We start from the raw sequence: 17,206 nt of genomic DNA on the forward strand, positions 1-17,206 counted from the left end.
CTTCTGGAATCGGTCGTTGAGATAGGAGCGGAACCACCGCAAAGCGGTGCCTCCGACCCCCAATCCCGCCAGCCTATCCAGAAGGATACCATGGTCGATGGTATCGAAAGCCGCTGAGAGGTCCAGGAGAACCAACAGGGACGCACTCCCCCTGTCCTTCTCCCTGCACAGGTCATCGTACAGGGCGACCATATAATGGACACAGAAATTCATACAGTAGTAGAAATTCATTAACATCTTTATATTAGTAAATTACTTGCCAGAAAATCCTGTATTTAGCAAAAAATGCATACAAAGGTGAAAATATCAGGAAAATGTCCACAAATTTCCTTATGAATTTTCATGATTTTTTTTAAAAATATTAACATTCAACTTGAACTGAGGACTGGAAAAATGTGAAACCCAATGGTCAGATTGTCTTTCTTCACATTTTGGTAGGTTCCTTTAGGAAAAGCAAGAGCTCAAACATATCCAGAGGAGGGAAGACAGACCCTGACCCTGCTGTGGGTCCGATAGCGATAGCCAAGTAGCAAGAACATCATGGAGTGGGAGCAAAATGCATTTTAATTAATTTTGGTGTCCCTGGAGACCTGATAGAAAGACAAATCAGCGGGTCTTAGATCAAATCAAGCCAGAACAATCCTTGGAAGCAAAGACGTCATACTTCAGACACATCATGAAAAAGCAAGACTCATTGGAGAAGAAAATAATGTTTGGAGAAGTTGAAGGCAGAGGGAGAGGGGGAAGCTCAGATCTGAGATGGATGGGTGGATTCAGTGAAGGACGCCACCTCCTTGAGTTGACCAGAGCTAAACAGGGCTGTCAAGGAAGGGAAATTTTGGAGGGCGTCCATTCATAAGTTGCCTGAAGTCAGCACATAACAGGGCAACATAAGTTGCCCTGACAGCACATAACAGCAACGAGAGATCAGCATGCATTTGAGCGGAGTGATAGGAAGGGAAAGAGCATCATAGATGTCTTCGGCAGAGATACAATCTCTCTCTCTCTCACACACACACACACAGAGAGATTCTGCCAGGGCTGTGCAAAAGGGAACTCATGAGAAAGACATTCCATGCAGTGAGGTGTGAATGATCCATGAAGAGGTTAAATGCTGGGTGGAGCCCTTCTGCCCAGCCCTGTAAAATGATAATCCCATGCCTGGTGGGAGCAGCGTGTGCAAGGGGCACGTTTCAGAGAGTTTCCTTCACCTGAAGAAAGGAGAGGAGGTGATTCTGAGCCAGGTACTGATGTCTGTAGAGGGGAAAGTGGTATTTATTTTAACAGTTTGGAGGCCTCTGAATTTTGATGCGAACGGAATGGACCTGAGGAAGAGGCAATTTTATTACTTGGTTTATCCTCCAAGGATGCAACAGAGGCTGAGGGGAAGCCAATACCAGTGAGTCCCTGCTGGGCTCCCTAAGTTAGCATGCTGCTCTCAGGGAGGGTGAATGAAGCTACAGCGTTGCCACTCTTGAAGTAAAGCTCAGCTGAAAGTCCTTCTATCATCTCGTTCATGGAAGGGAGGAGACAGGTAACTTTTTGACAATCACGTCAGACAGCAAAATGTCTGGAGCCAGCCTTCTGCTTTGGAGTAACACCCAAATGCAAGTAGATAGCCTCCATTTTTAGACACTCTCTTCCTTCTCCTCCTTTATACTAATATGTATCAAGGCCATTTTGATGCAGAAGGTTGTTTGATTTTGTAAGGTTTTAAGCTACCTTGAATATTTGGGAGACATCCGGGGTGCTGAAAAATAAGGAAGTGAATGTAGCTCTTATACACCAAATGGTACCACAGAAATTTAGAAATGGCCAGGAGGATCAGCTCAATCTAGTCCAACAATTGTATTTCTAATGGTTGCTAAGCAGATCCTTCCAAGAACTTTGCAAGCATGAAGGAAGCAGATTTTCCCATCACTAGTTTGCACCTGATATTTAAGGACAGAAGGGATCTAAAGAAGACACCTTATTTGTTAATAGACAAATGTATTTGTCTTTTTAGGCAAGTTATAGGGCATGTGTTTGCTGCAAGAAGATTGTGATGTCAGTGCTTATTATCTCTTCTTTTATAATAGCTTCTGTATAGCCTGAAGTGCCAGATCCTGCCTAATCTTGGAAGCTAAGCAGGGTTGGGCCTGACTGAAATCCGGATGGATGGCTTAAATGTTGTGATTTGGCTATGGGCTGTATAGGAAATGTAATAATTTTAAAAATACAATTTCTGCTAAGCCTGGTTGGAGTTGGATACAACTGAAACAGTATTTTATTTAAAACTTCTGTATGATTCATACAAAAATTGCTGTGGTGTGCTTTTTGAAATCCAGTCTGAAGTTTCTGAGTTTAGTCCAGATACCACAAATCACTCTGCCTCTTAACTATGGAATTCATACTGTAATTGGTCTTTAAATACAAGGTGTGTTTCCTTGAAAGCCTGCTAACAAAATGTCTGACCTGCGAACATTAAAATGCAGCATGATGCAAAAAATGTTATTTCTATACATAGAAACATAGAACAGTGGAGTTGGAAGGGGCCAGGAAGGCCATCTAGTCCAACCTGCTGCTGTTGCAGGACACCACGTTACACCACCCCACTCAGGTGGCTGCCCAGTTTCACCTTGAATGTCTCTAGTGTGGGAGCGCCCCCCACCTCTCCAGGCAGCTGGTCCCACTGCTGTGTTGCTCTCACAGTGAGGAAGCTTTGCCAGATATCTAGCCTGAACCTGGGTTGTCACAGCCTGACTTGATTATTCTGTGTCCTGCACTCTGGTATGAGTGAGAAGAAATCTTGATCTTCCTCTTTGTGGCAGCCTTTGGGGTTCTTACAGAGTGATACCACATCCCCCTCAGTCTTCTCTTCTCAAGGCTGATCATGCCCAGTTCTCTCCATCCCTCCTCATAGGGCAGTGCTTCCAAATCTTGGATCATTTTTGTTGCCCTCCACTAGACGCTTTCTAATTTACCTGCATCTTTCTTTAATCTTGGTGCCCAAAACTGGACACAGTATTCCAGGTGAGCTCTGACTAGTGAAGAGGATAGATAGATAGGTAGATAGGTAGATAGGTAGATAGATAGATAGATAGATAAAAATTGTATTGAGGTCAAAGACCAGCTCCATTCAATAAATACATAGATTTAAAAAAGCAAATACATAAATCATTATATTAAAACCCCACTAGGATTAATAAATACTTCAACACAATATCAGCATCTTAAATCAGTGACAATCCCATACTTTGTCCTTGTCCAACTAGGAAGGGCCACACTCCCTCAGGATCTGTCTTCAGACACCCATCGTGGCCGCGAAGAATTTAGCGACACTGAATGTTATTGTTGGGTTAGTGTCAGACAGCAACATATAGATATACTGTTGTTCTGTACGGCCCGGGAAGCGATTCATCAGTGGGGAAATGAGTGCAGTGCGAATATCCCTGTAGAATGTGGACCTCAGCAGGACGTGCTCTGTGGTTTCCGTCTCTTCCTTACCACAGGGACAGGGCACTCTGACCAGGGGTTGAAGAATACAGAGGAACTACCATTTCTCATGATTTGGAAGTAATACCTCTGTTAATCCATCCCAAAATAGCATTTGCCCTTTTGGTGACTGCATCGCATTGTTGGCTCATGTTTAGCCTATTGTCCACAACTACTCCGAGATCTTTTTCTTTTTCTGTTGAGCCACGTATTCCTCATCTTGTCTAGATGCATTTGGTTTCATTTTCCTAGATGGAGGACTTGGCACTTGTCCCTTTTGAATCTCATTCTATTACTTTCAGCCCAGCATTCAAGTTTATCAAGATCACCCTGGATCTTGCCTGGCAGAAGAATTTTGCCTTCTAGGGTGCTTGCTATTCCGCCCAGTTTTGTATTGTCTGAAAATCTGATTATCTTTCCTTGTATTTCCTCATCTAAATCATTAATGAAGATGTTGGAGAACACTGGGCTCAGGACTGAACCTTGCGGCACCCCACTAGTTTCCTTCATCCAGTTGAGAAGGTGCCATTGATGAGCAGTCCTTGTGACCGATTTAGCAGCCAGTTTTGAATCCACCCAAGATTTCTATTTAGTCCACTGTGTGCTAATTTGCTTATCAGAATGTTCTGTCACACTCTGTCAAAAGCTTTGTTAAAGCCTAGGTAGATTATGTCCACACTGTTCCCTCTTTCCATTTGGGAGGTTACCCAGTCAAAAATGAGATTAAGTTAGTCTGACAGGATTTATTTTTGATAAATCCGTGTTGGCGTCTATTAATCACTGCATTTTCTTCAAGATGCTTGCAGACTGATTTTTTAATAGTTTTCACCAAAATCTTTCCAGGGATTGATGTCAGACTAACTCATCTGTAGTTCCCAGGTTCATTCTTTCCCCACTTTTTAAAGACAGGGACGTCAGCCCTTCTCCAGTTGTCTGGCACTTCTTCCAAGATGTATTGAAGGTAACAGCCAGTGGTTCCGAGAGCTCCTCTGCTCACTCTTTTATGGCCCTGGGTTGGAGTTCATTGGGCCAGGGAGATTTGAATGTGTTTACTCTACCTATATATTCCTTGACCATTTGTCTGTCAGTCTTGGGCTGCCATCTCTCACTTTCAGCTTGTACTTCCTCTTTGTAGAATTTCTTATGGAAGAAGGCTGAGGCCAAGTAGGAACTGAGCACCTCTGCCTTTCCTTGTTCTCTGTTATCACTCTGCCATCCACTTTAACTAGCTGGACGCCTTTCTCTTTCTCATGTCTTTTGTTCTGGATGTATCTGAAGACGGCTTTCTTGTGTGCTTAGCATCCCTTGCTATTCTCAGTTCACTTCCTGCTTTAGTCTCCCCGATGCCACCCCTGCAATCCCCTGATATTTGTTTGTGCTCTGACTTTGTGGCCTGGTCCTTCTTCCATTTCCTGGACATGTTGTTTTTCTCTTCCAAGCTATCCCTTTTTTGTGGAGCCACATGGGCTCCCTCTGCTGTCTTCTACATTTTTTCTTGTTCGAATTGTTCATAATTGTGCTTGGAGAATCTTCTTTTCCAAGATTTCCCACCCCTCTTCTGTGTGTCTATGTTTACTTTGACCAACACTTTTTCTTCCCAAGCTTGCTTTTCTCCTCCAATTCAACATCATAACAAATTGCACTAAGAAAGGCCTCATCTTCTTTCTAGACAGGTTTCATCGGCTAAGGGCACGATCCTATTTCCCGCAGCATTGTATGGGAACCCTTAGGTTTCTTTGCAGTCCCAGGGCTGACTCCCTGCTCTGTCCACTTACAGCCAAGGTGAATAAGGCCATTCCGATTGCCTTTCCAAGATGCAGCTGGATCTTGGAGGGAGGAAAAGGATCTGGATGGTCAAGATGAGCTGTGTAGAGAATGCAGGCTATGAGGGGAAGCAGTGTTGCCGATTGCCACTGTTGTCTCCTGTGGCTTGCGCTGGAGAGCCATAAACTGACTCCAGCAGTTTATTGCACTCTAATTATGCTACTGGGCAGAAATGAAGAATAACCTGAACTGTTTTGCAACTGCGATAACAAAATGTATTCGCCAGGTGAGTAAAAGATTATATGATCCACGAACGGAATGGCTCATCAGAACAAAACCCATGTCTTAAGCAAGGCATTATGGCCCCATCGGCCTATCTTTTTCTACAAGGAAACACGATGTCTGTTACTTTTATTGATCATTTCCTATCAGTGCCTATGACGCTAAAGCTGCTGCTGCTGCTGAGTGGGCAAAGAGGACACAGTTCACAGAGGCCTAGTCCCGGCCGGTCTCTGCACATGAGGGCAGTGTAGCAGAGGCTGCTGACATCTGCTGGAGGCTGCTCCACATCAGAGGCTGGGCTCTTGGGTGGTGTGCGCATAGGCTGGGCACTGTGCATGCCAACAGAAGCTGCAGCAGGTGTAAAATGGCCTCTCCGTCCCTCTTCCTCAGGTATATTGCAGTGGTGCTGAGCAACTGTAGACTTTACAGATGGCTACAATCAATGTACTGCATGTTGTTGCGGTGGCCAGCTCCCTCATCAGCCTCTTGATCCTCCTCATTGCTTTGGGCTCAGACTACTGGGCAACAGCTGGTGCATTCAGCCAGGGCTTATGGAATATTTGCGATGGCACGACATGTGTAAAGTTGCAGGTGTCTTCAGGTAAGACATTTCCAATCCTGAGATTCAAGGAATTGCAGCGTGGTAACTGGGAACACCAAGGCTTATACACACTGGGAGGAAGTGTATGACTCTTTAACCCCTTGGCAGACCAGTGTGACTTGAGATAACCCCACCATCTCCCTTAAAGGTGGTGCATTGACCTGTCTGTTGAGGAACGCCTGCTTCTCACCAACACCTTTCTGCATATTGCAAAGGATTCTGGGAGGGTTCTCATACACTTACCCAGTTCACACTGGCCTTGGCAATCCTGTTGGGTCTCTCTTTCACCTCATGTCCTAGGACACACCCCACACTTCTGTGGAGCAGTGCATCACTGGAGACTTTTGATGGTGGTGGGTATGCTATTTTTCAGAGAGGCTACTGCACCCCAATGGATGTTCTTGTTCTTCTCACAAGCTTTGAGACCACCTATGATTCCACAGGATTCCTGTTACATGGGACTCCTGACCTTTCCTTCTCCCACACTGGTTGGGAACTGGGCAGGGATGAGTGTTCCGAGGCCATATTTTGGTGTGCTTGGTGGGCTTCAGAGTACAAGGCAATCCAGTCCCAAAGTCCCTGCTCTTGCTCCTTCCCCCATCTGCCCAAAGCTGATGGCAGAGGTCAAACGCTTGGGGCTGAGTTCTAACAGAACTCACAAAGTGATCATCTTCGATGAAAGATGTGAGAAGGCATTAATGGAAGGCTGGATGGAAAGATCTTACACTACAAGGACTGTGAAAGCCCTACTAAATGGTATTTACATTGTCTGCTGCATCTTGCATTAATGCTCTACATCTGTTGACAGTTGAGAGTCCTTCCAATCTGGCTTCCAGACTCACATTCTTACTGAAGCTGCCTCGGCAACCTTACTATGCTGATTTTTACCAAAAGAAATTCATGCAACCTGAGAAAAGCTGGCCTACAGCAGAATCCATGAGGTGGATTCAAAGACATCTTCACTCATTTGCCTCTGTTGCAGATTTCTCTGACTTCCCTAGTCATATCCCCTCCAGACAAGCAGGTCCCTGGCTCAGTGAAATTCCACTGTTCCTAAACCCAGCTCTGCTGCTAGATAAGCAGATGGATGCACTTGTGAGGGGCATTTTCCAGAGAACTTCTATAAAAGAAGTTTTGCAGAATGGCTTTTAACAGCAAAGCAGGAAAAGCTGCATGGGGAACCACACCAGCCACCAATCTTTGTGTGTGAGAGAGACAGAGAGAGAAAGGGCCCCAGTTTGGTATGGAAAATAAATTACTGGGTTTCACATGTGCTCTGAAGCATCCTGGTCTAAGCACACAGCAGGTCTCCGGGGCCTATTTTACCTTTGGCTCTGGTCAGTGAAAAAACAAATGAAACAAAGCCCTGAAATCTGCCCGTTCAATGGGTGTGTTTAGCAAGTTTAGTGGGATTGTTGTCACAATTGCTGTAATGGCAATCAAGTAAAAGATGTTAGCTGACAGGGCAGTCTGACTACCTTCTGTAGCTAATGGGTCCTGGGTTGTCTAGGGATTGTCTCCTTCCATATGATCCGTCTCGTGTGTTCTGGGGAACGTTCTCCCCACTAGGCCCATCTGGCATCTGCTTTACTATCTTTCTGGGACCAGCTTAAGACTGGCCAATTCCAAATAGCACCTTGGGGGTATTGTCAGCGACTTATTTTATATTGTTAATTTGTTTTATATTTTTAATGTATTATATTTTAATTTATGTGGTGAGGCGCGCCGAGGCTTCGACGAATGGGGCGGCATAGAAATGCTTTAAACAAACAAACAAACAAACAAACATCCGCAGGTCTTCTGGCATGGACTTGCCCTTGCTTCTTAAGCTGCTAAAATTTGGTTTTACATCTTTAGTGGAATGTTTATCACAGATTCACTGTTGTCTATATTTGTATTTTTTCTTATCACCTGTTGCACTCCATGAGAACTTCGGCTATGGGGCACTGCAGAAATCACCATCACCACCATGTATCTTCTGCAATATTATTGTCCAATGCCATCGATATACATTGAATCCCTTCTCTCTCCTTGGACTCTCTTCAGTGGCACTGAACACTGTCCGAGCATTCGTGCTGTTGGCAATGATCACTAGTGTCGTCGCCTGTTGCTGTCTGTGTGCCGGATTCTGGCTGAAGCAAGTGGGATCCGTCTCTATGGCCATGATGGCAGCCACAGCCAACGTTGTTGCAGGTATGACAAGCTTCCGGGAGTACTTGCTTCCAATGCCAGGTCTAGTTCTTCAAGTCCCCAAACTTCATGCCATAGTTGGCATGGCAAAATGCCTAGATGCTTTGGCTGTACGATTTGAGCCAAACAGACTCCACATGTATACCAAATCTGGATAGTCTGGATGTTCCTGCAGTTCAGTTCTGAAATGCAAGTTTCCTGCTCTTCCAAGGTGTTCTAAAGGAAAAATGTTTCGTCTGAAGGTCAAGCATGTCAGCTGGAGTTTGCTGTTCACCATGTTTTAGGTGAAAGGGGTAGGCAGCCTCAGGGAGATGAGAGGCTTGGGAGCACTGGATGTGGAGCAAGGAGTGCGGACAGAGGGAGTTTGCCCTCCTCCGATAACCTCCCCTGGGTCCAGGTTTGGCTTTTTTAGGAGTGGTTTTATCACAGCCTCCTTTAAGGGTACTGGAAGCGCTCCCTCTCTTGCGAGGCATTGACAGCCTCTTGGGCCCTGGTGCAAACCCCTGGGCACAAGAACAGGGCACAATCGAGACTCAGTTTTCCAACCAGACATGAGGGTGGTATCCTGCAGGTGGAGGACTTTGGTTCTGCCCCTTTGTCATGGACAGAGTGCACCAGCTGAGAGTTTGGCTAATGGCAGCGCTCATTCTCTGCAAGGTTAGGGAGCCTATTAAGATGGAGGTTAATGGATCAGCGGGGTGGAGTTGGAGAGTCATAGAGGGACTTCCAGCTGATATGGCTGGAGCTCCTCACAAAGGCCTGGTTGACTGGTGTAACATGTACGGAAACGCCCTGGGTGCCTGACACAATTCCTCCTGAGTGTCCTCTCTATGGTGGAGTGTCTATGGACCCATGGTATACTCCTGAGCTGAAAGCCATAAAAGAAAACAAGGGACAACTCATGTAGAGAAGGGAAAACCAAAACAAAACACCCTCCTAGGGATGCATCAAATTCTGATATATGCCCACATTGTGTTTTCTTTGGGACAATTAAGGTAGGAAAGGAGGGATAATTCCTTGTCTCTATTCAGCCTTCTATTTGCCACCCAGCTGAGCAGTTTAGGGTCATCTAGGGCCTGTACCATCCTGGCCCTGGGGACATCCTAGATCTGTTTGAGGCCAACTGGGCACTTCCATGTCACAATCTTTTGTATCTGCTGGTTCTCAGACTTAAGTCTAATGTTCAGTGCACAGTCTAGTACAGTTTCATTTGACAAGTTTCAACTGGTACAATTTGAAAAGGTGTCTAGGATCCAATACTCTATGGTGATCATACAAGACCTTCTTCCAAGTGCTACCTCCAAGGATGGCTTAGAGCAGGGGTCTCAAACTCGCGGCCTGCGGGCCAATTGCCGGGATGGGGGAGGCACAGGGGAGGGGCCCTGCAGCCTTCAAAGCACCGGCAGCGCCCAGGCCGGCCTCCAGGAGCAACACGGGATGAGCGGCCCACCACCACCGCGGTGGTGGAATACTTGATGCGGCCCAGCCTCACCCAGACTCTACTTCCAGCGGCCCCCAGGTAAGTTGAGATTGAGACCCCTGGCTTAGAGGGTGGCAACAAGAGGGAAGGTCTTCTCAAAGATGGACTCATGACTGTGGCATGATCTCCCCACTGAGGTCCACCTGGAACCAACTTTTTCTTCCTTTGGGGATAAGTCAGCCCTCTGTACTTAGGCATTTAAAGGTATCTAAGGTTATCCAATGGCCAATAGGGGTGCCAGTCTCTGATGGTTTTCACATCTATTTTCACTAATTCCATTTTAATTTTTAAAAAATGTTTTAAAATTATGTTTTATTATTATTATTATTATTATTATTATTATTATTATTATTAATTGAATCTTGGTCCCATTTGGGAACTGTTGTGAAATCACCCAGAGAGCTTTGGCTATTGCATGCTACAGAAATTAAATAAATAGTAATGAATAATAATTCAAATGTGGATTGGTGAAATTAATGGAGGAGAAGATCGCTAATGGCTACAAGTTACATCCTACTTGCAAGCTCCTCAGAGCATCAGCCTGGTCACTCTAGAACATGAGATGCTGGGTGGAGATGTCTTTGATCTGACCCAGGAATGGTATCATTATGTCCTATGACCAGATGAGGAATCCGTGCCAGAACAAAGGCCAGTTTACCACTTGGGAAACCTCCCAGGGGCTCCCCCTCACACAGACAATTCTCACCCTCACATACATTTGCTTTCACCCATCTGGCCCTTCCTCATGAGCTGGTCCTTGGCTGCCTTCTTGTGCTTAATGCAGAGCAGGGAAAGATCTCTGATTGCAAAGGGTGGAAATGAAAGGTAAAGCCTGGGGAAGAAGATGCAGGGCCACATGGGGAACATGGCCATGTGGCCCGTGGGGGATGTCCCAGCCAAGCCAGAGGTCCATGCAAATGATTTAGGGAGTTTGCATGCTAACCTCTCCTTTTTGGGTTCTAGGTCTTTTTACTATGATTGGCATGTCTGTTTTCACTGGGAGGTCTGAGCAGTCTGTATTCTTTGGATGGTCTTTTGGGTTTGGTTGGTCATGTTTTCCTCTCTTCCTTATATGTGGTAAGTAAGCATCATGAGCTGGTCCCTTCTTTGTTCTTTCCGGTTTCAAACTCAAGACAGGCCTTTGAAATGCAGTTCTTTTACTGAAATTTAACAGTTTACAGAACAGTATGAACTCTAAAGAGCCTTTGACCATGGTGAAGGGAGAAGCACCTGCCCATGTCAAGAGTTGAATCCAAACTGGAAACGTCCCCTCTGTTCCTGCCTTTCCCCTGACTCCACCCTCAGAAGGATCTTGTTCTTTGAAGACAAGATGGCAAGAATGAGAAGCTCCTCCAACTGAGAAGCTCATTTCTCCCACTAGGCCAAGGACTGGGTCTCTCCCCTGTCCCCCTCCTCTCCTGAAAACCCTCCTATCCCTTTCCAGCTGGGCTGATTCTCACACCCTGCCTGAGAAACTCCCTGGATAATCTTGAAACTCCAAAATCCTCTCCTTCCTCACTGTTCCTCCCCTTCCTCCAAGTATGTTCATATATAGGCTCTCCAAAAGAAGTTCAGCATCATGTATTAATGTAGTCCTTTCTACATACTGACATTTACTATTGTTGGATTTCATTTTGGTCCCAGTTTCATCTTGTTCTGCTGCTATTCAGTACATTTTGTGCAACATCCATTGTCCTTTATTAACAGTGTTTTTCATGCTGCCACAATTCACTGAAGGAAAAACTTAGATCGGTTTTCAAGCATTTCTGAAACTTGGGCAGCTCCCTGCCTGGGACACCTCTCTGCCATGTTTCATTTTCAAATATCCCCCTGCCCCACTCTGAGGTTTTGTTACTCTGACCTTGGTCCATGAGTGAACTTTTATGATATTGACCTTTGGATTTGCTGACTGTACTTCCTGTACTGATCAAACTTCTATCGTAACCTGGAGCATTCTCATCCTCTATCTCTCTGTCTCTGTCTCTGTCTCTCTTTCTCATAGACCTTTCCTTCTTGCCACGTAATAGTTTAACCTTGACCAATGCTAGTTTCTTGATTCACTCCTGGAATCTTCCCTCAATTTCATTAATACTGAGTCTGACCAGTCTAAGCAGAACGGTTATTTCACTAGACAGGTGAATCACCAACAACCACTATCTCCACCTTGTTCAGGTGGAGTCCCAGTTATTGATCTGCAGCCAATCCTTCTCTCTGCCCAAGCATTGGTTGAGCAAGTCCTGGGTTTTATCCCCTTGTTTACAAAGCTGAGCAAGGCTGTGAAATAGGCGGGCATTCATTCATAGGGTCGCCATGAGCCAGAGACGGCAGCAGGCAATAACAAACGATCCACATATTGGGGACATCTCACCCCACATCTGTGAACAACTTCTGTGGATGCTGAGATGCATGGGAAATAGGGGAAATGGGACCATGAGGAAGAGCAATCATCTTGCAGCACCTACTGGAATTGGCCATCTAACTAGGAGCAGAACCATTGCAATATACATCCCAACTCAGTTGGATGTTGGTATTCCAACATACCAAACCTGACAGCCTGTCCAGGAAGCTATCATGGCCATTGGTTCAGAAAGCTGCTGAACAATCCATGAGATCCAACAGAGTCACACACCCCTGTCTTCTTCCCAGCATGGCCATCCAACAGGGTGATTTTGATTCCCGAAACTGGTTTATGACACTTGCAGGTGAATGTTTCCAAATGTGCAAACCGCACCATCTTGTAGCATCAAGCTGTAAGAGTAAGGCAGTGTCTTCACTCATGCGAGAAAGAAAGTGATATAAGTGGTGGTATTTACAGTGGTGTTTTATGGCTTCATCTAATGCTCACCTAATCAACACCTTTTTTCTCTTGACAGGTGGCATTGCTTACACATTAAAAATGGACACGTCAGCATGAGCAGTGGGAAAAGAAGTCACTGCCTTCTAAGATGGCATCCGGTGCTGTATGTGAAGGCAGAAATGGGGTTATAGAAAAGCACAGTGTGAACTTGGGAAGATATTCCTTTACCTGATTATGAGGGCAGAGGAGTGGGCTCAGTTCAGAATGAGGAGTCCAGTAATACTCCCAGACATCCTGGTCTTGTTGTCACTGCTAATTTAATCTGTTTTATTCCCTCATGTACAACAAGGGTTGGGGATGTGTCACCTCCAGAAATAATCGGACTACAGTTCCCATCAGCCCTTGCTATTATAGCCAGTGGTGAGGGGTGTTGTAGTCCAGCCATATCTAGAGGTCTATGCATTATCTATCTCATTCATTCTTTGAGAAGTTCATTGGAATGAGACCCAAACATGACTCCTTTCAGGCACAGGTGATCTCTAAAATTGATCTCCAATTTAGCACATATAATTACCAGTCTGTCATAATCTTATGTAATGTTGTAAATGAAACCTTATATCTTTTGCATTCATGTTTTGATTCTGCATTTACTGCTGGAAGTATATGGAAAAGCCAGTATCCCCAAACATGTAGATTAAATGCTGCTTCTTCCTTGCCTTGTTTGCTGCAGTGACATCCTCATGTGCTCCCCATTTAGCTGAGTGAAGAAGTCAAAACAACTTCCAGCTATGCTTGGAAGATCAACCATGTGCAGGGGCAGAAGGTGTCCACCTGGTCACGTGGAGAGGGTCATTCCCATATGGTACTCTCCTCATTAAGTTCCTGAGGCCTCCAGCCCACGTGCTGGAAACGATGTGATGCATATATGGAGGAACATGTGGGGATGGACGAATGAACTCCCTACTTCCCATGCACCAGTCACCCCTGTGTGAGTGCACAAGTGTGTGAGAGTGCCTGTGTGCAAGGGGGTCAGTACTGGTGCTCATCAGGAGGCTAAGCACCCCTGCACACTCTGAGAATACACCTGCAAGAACTAGTGGCCGTTCCAGTTTCACCCACCACATGGGGCCCTGGTGCTGACCCAAGACATCCCTGCGCAATGACTAGAGGCAGCTGGCTCTCTTCATCAGTCCTTGTTCTTTTGCTCTCCCCTTTAATCTACAGCCCATCTGCTCAATAACAAAATAAATATTTCTTGATGAATTCATGGCTAGCTATTTGAAAAGGACTCTTTTTCCCAAGTGTGCTTCCAGAAATCCTCTCCAAAGTTGCAAGACATCATGACCAGCCTGGTTTGTATCATATGTCCTTTGCTTTACAAGAATAATTCAGTGGAATTCTTGGGCAAAAGGCACTTTCTGGGGCCACTGCACATGGCACACACCAGCAAATCGGGGTTTTGCCATCAAGGCTATGCAAGCCAGATGACTGGGCTGGGCTGCTTTCTATGGCTGGCTACCTGCTCTCTAAGATGCGGTCAGGATATGGTGGTGTTTTCACTTTACTGGCTCCTTTTGGTTGTTTTTTTTTGTTTTTTTTTTTTGCCATTATGGCAGGGAGGGGAGGTAGGCAAATCCATCATGGTTTTTCACAGATTCCTCTAAGTACCACATTCAAGGTTTGCACAGAAGTCTCACAGTGCAGAGACAGGTTTTTGCAGCAAGCAGGGTGGGATTTGCCTCTCCCTAATATCTGTCTGATTAGTAACACAAAGGAAGAAAGATAGCTCAAAGGAGAAAGGACATGAACCCCAAAGGATAGCTTAAACCATTGCAAAACAGCAGAATGGAGAGGGGAAAGCCTAGTGGGTGTGGACACTGCAAAGGTGCCAAGTGAGCTTAAAATCTGGTATCAGCTTGAAGAAAATCCCAAAAAAGCCTACATTCCAGAATGCTTCCCCAAAAGGACACACGAGAGATTGAGAAAAGGGGGTTGCGATTGAGTCTGCCAAGCCAGAAGACTCCCCGTTCTGATTTACAGACAGCACAGGAGTATCATAAGAGAGCAACACGTCCCTCTTACATGGGAACTGGCCTTGACACGCAAGGCCCTGGAACCCTGGAAACCAGGAGGATGGGGCTGGCAGCAAGAGTAGGCATGACTGGGCACCTGCAAGAGGAGCTGGATGGCACAGGCCACCTAGACTTGCTTCTCCTCCTCACCCCTGCAACCTTCTTGTTTTCCTGCTTCTCTCTCTTGCCCAGGTGAGAAGTAGGAGAACCCAATGGCACTGCTGCCTTGCTCACTGGCTCTCTGCCCATCAGGCACGCAAGTGGTAGCAATGATGAGAAAGAAGGAGAGGAGAAATAGAGGTGGCATCCATGCTGGGGAAATGGTGGAGGGTGACAGAAGGAAGGAAGGAATTGAGGATTCTGGTGCAAGGGCCTCAAGAACCTGGAGTTAGCACTGTTGGAGGAGGAACAGCAGCAGCCATGGAGCTCTGCCTTTGGTTTCAGGTGACTGAGCCATAAACCTTGAGTGCATGGGCCTATGGACAATTCGCCCATGAGATTCCTCCTGCATCTTCTCTGGAATGGATGTGGAAGGTAAGCTCCTGCTGCAAAAGCAGGACTAGCAGTGTGGTCCTCGGAAGGATGCTCAGTTCTCCAGGTCTCAGCACTTGCAGCTGTCTGTAGGACAAGAGATGGGTCAACCCTGTGACAGTCCTATGTGACCAAATGCGATTCCACTCCTCTCACATTCATCTGTTGCCTTTGGAACTTCTGTCTTCAAGAAACCCTTCTACGCATTGACCTTTCCGACACAGAAGCCCTGAGGCACACCAGTTAGGGATTCCCCACAGCGGATTCCGGGGAGTGTTCTGGCTCACTTCAGACAGGCTTGTCCATGGGCTATCTATCGGGCCTCCCTGACACTCCACAACCATCCAGTGTGTCTCTCCACCCAACACCTGCGCTGCATCACCATGCACACGTGCAGATAGACAATCAGCTACCCGTCTCAGTCCTTCACACCAGCAGAGGTGGAAAGGGATACCCCCGATATACATTTATTTATTTATTTATTTATTTATTTATTTACTTATTAAAACATTTTTATGCCGCCCCATTCGCCGAAGCCTCGGGGTGGCTTACAACAATACCCAATGTGACTACTATGTTTTCTCAAGAGGGCTGCAAAGAGTACCTCAACCCATCTTGGCTGCCTGTGCAAATGCACAAAGTTAGGACAAGTCGCACAGGAGGCAAAACAGCCGTGGGTTCTGCTAAGGACAGGGTGAACTGTCACCTCAGTAAAGGACATGCCAAAGGATAGGCACAGTCAATGCACCCATAGATAAGAAGGAGCCGTGGGGTGTGCTTGCTGATAAGGAAGTCCTAGTCATCCTTATCTTCAGAAACAGCCACATAGATGCTTTGCCGCAATAAGGCAGAAAAGAGAAATAACTTGCTTGGAATTAGATAAATGGTGAATGAATGTTATGACACACAATTGGCCAGTAGTCAAGAAGCCTTATAAGGGACTGCTCCTTCATAAGGTCACTGCTCCCTTCTAAACGTCTTTGGTGGGGCAGAAGTGCCCATAAAATGGTGGGGGGGTATCAGGTCTGCAGAGCTTTTAAAGACAAAACTGTAAACTGTTCGCATTCGGCCCTTATTTTTGCAGCTGCATACACTTTGCATGTGAAATTAATCAATAAACTTCAACCATTGTCACCAGTTAATGAAATGGGTGACCCTCCTCATTTAGGGATGACCAGGCATGAGAACATTCCCTTGCTCAAGAAGGGACTGATCACATCCCAGGGCCAGGACTCCTTCAGGACCACCATGCACTGAGGGGACTAGAAACATAGAAACAGAGCGAGTCAGAAGGGTCCTTCTGGGCCATCTAGTCTGACCCCCCCCCCCCCGGCTCCAGCCAGCTGCGCTCACGACACGCCCACCAGATAAGACTAGAAGTTCCAATTTCAAAAAGTACTCCATGCCACATGTCTTCCTAAAGGTGATGTGTGGGAGTTTGTCCCCCAATGTGTCTTTTCTGCTTTACTATGAAATATTGTCAGTTGAATTGTTCAAATCAGTCAGCTTCAGGCTAAGGAGAGGACACCTTCCCGAAGGAACAGATGAAGGTAGTGATGATGAAGAGGAGAATGATGATGATATTCAAGAACAATGTTTCCAGAAATGATCTGTTGCTGGGGGTCACCTGTGTTTTGTGATTATGTTTTTAACAATCCAGTTTGAACTCCTGCTGGTACTGATATCCCACTTGTGGGTGTTGTAAATACAAGCCCAAAATGCCAAGATGAGCTTGCATAATGTATTGCTGCAGGATAAGGAATATGCTGCAAAAATAAAATTCAGGGTCTCGGCTCCAGGTTTAAGGAGGTGCTTGGAAAAGTGCCTTTGGGCAGGTCTCTCCTCATGCCAGTGGCAGCAGCAAAGGAAGGAAAATCCAGGAGGAATGACATCATCTCTCCCACCCAGTGGCCCTGGGAATTCTCATCTTCCATTATTTTCCAGGGAATTTCAGGCTCGCATCTTTAAGAAGTACTGAAGTTACTTTGAATGTTAGTTAAAAAGAAGAAGAAGAA

General features: G+C 45.9%; 1 protein-coding gene across 1 annotated transcript; it reads left to right on the top strand.

Moving 5' to 3' along the window:
* Window positions 1–947: 947 nt before the first annotated feature.
* LOC123017436 (lens fiber membrane intrinsic protein-like) lies at window positions 948–13,043 on the top strand. The gene is made up of 5 exons (XM_044418782.1): window positions 948–1,244; window positions 5,911–6,121; window positions 8,168–8,314; window positions 10,755–10,868; window positions 12,665–13,043. Exons 2-5 carry the CDS (start codon window positions 5,950–5,952, stop codon window positions 12,703–12,705), a joined length of 474 nt encoding a protein of 157 aa, XP_044274717.1. The 5' UTR covers window positions 948–1,244; window positions 5,911–5,949; the 3' UTR covers window positions 12,706–13,043.
* Window positions 13,044–17,206: the final 4,163 nt, after the last annotated feature.

The sequence above is a fragment of the Varanus komodoensis genome, unplaced genomic scaffold, assembly GCF_004798865.1.
Source record: "Varanus komodoensis strain SLA01 unplaced genomic scaffold, ASM479886v1 scaffold93, whole genome shotgun sequence".
Lineage (NCBI taxonomy): Eukaryota > Metazoa > Chordata > Lepidosauria > Squamata > Varanidae > Varanus > Varanus komodoensis.

Bases quoted from the DNA above. Each gene is read 5' to 3' on its own strand.
- LOC123017436 (XM_044418782.1), top strand. From the start codon at position 5,950: ATGGCTACAATCAATGTACTGCATGTTGTTGCGGTGGCCAGCTCCCTC. The intron at 6,122-8,167 runs GTAAGACATTTC...GACTCTCTTCAG, and splicing joins AAAGTTGCAGGTGTCTTCAG to TGGCACTGAACACTGTCCGA. The intron at 10,869-12,664 runs GTAAGTAAGCAT...TTCTCTTGACAG, and splicing joins TCCTCTCTTCCTTATATGTG to GTGGCATTGCTTACACATTA.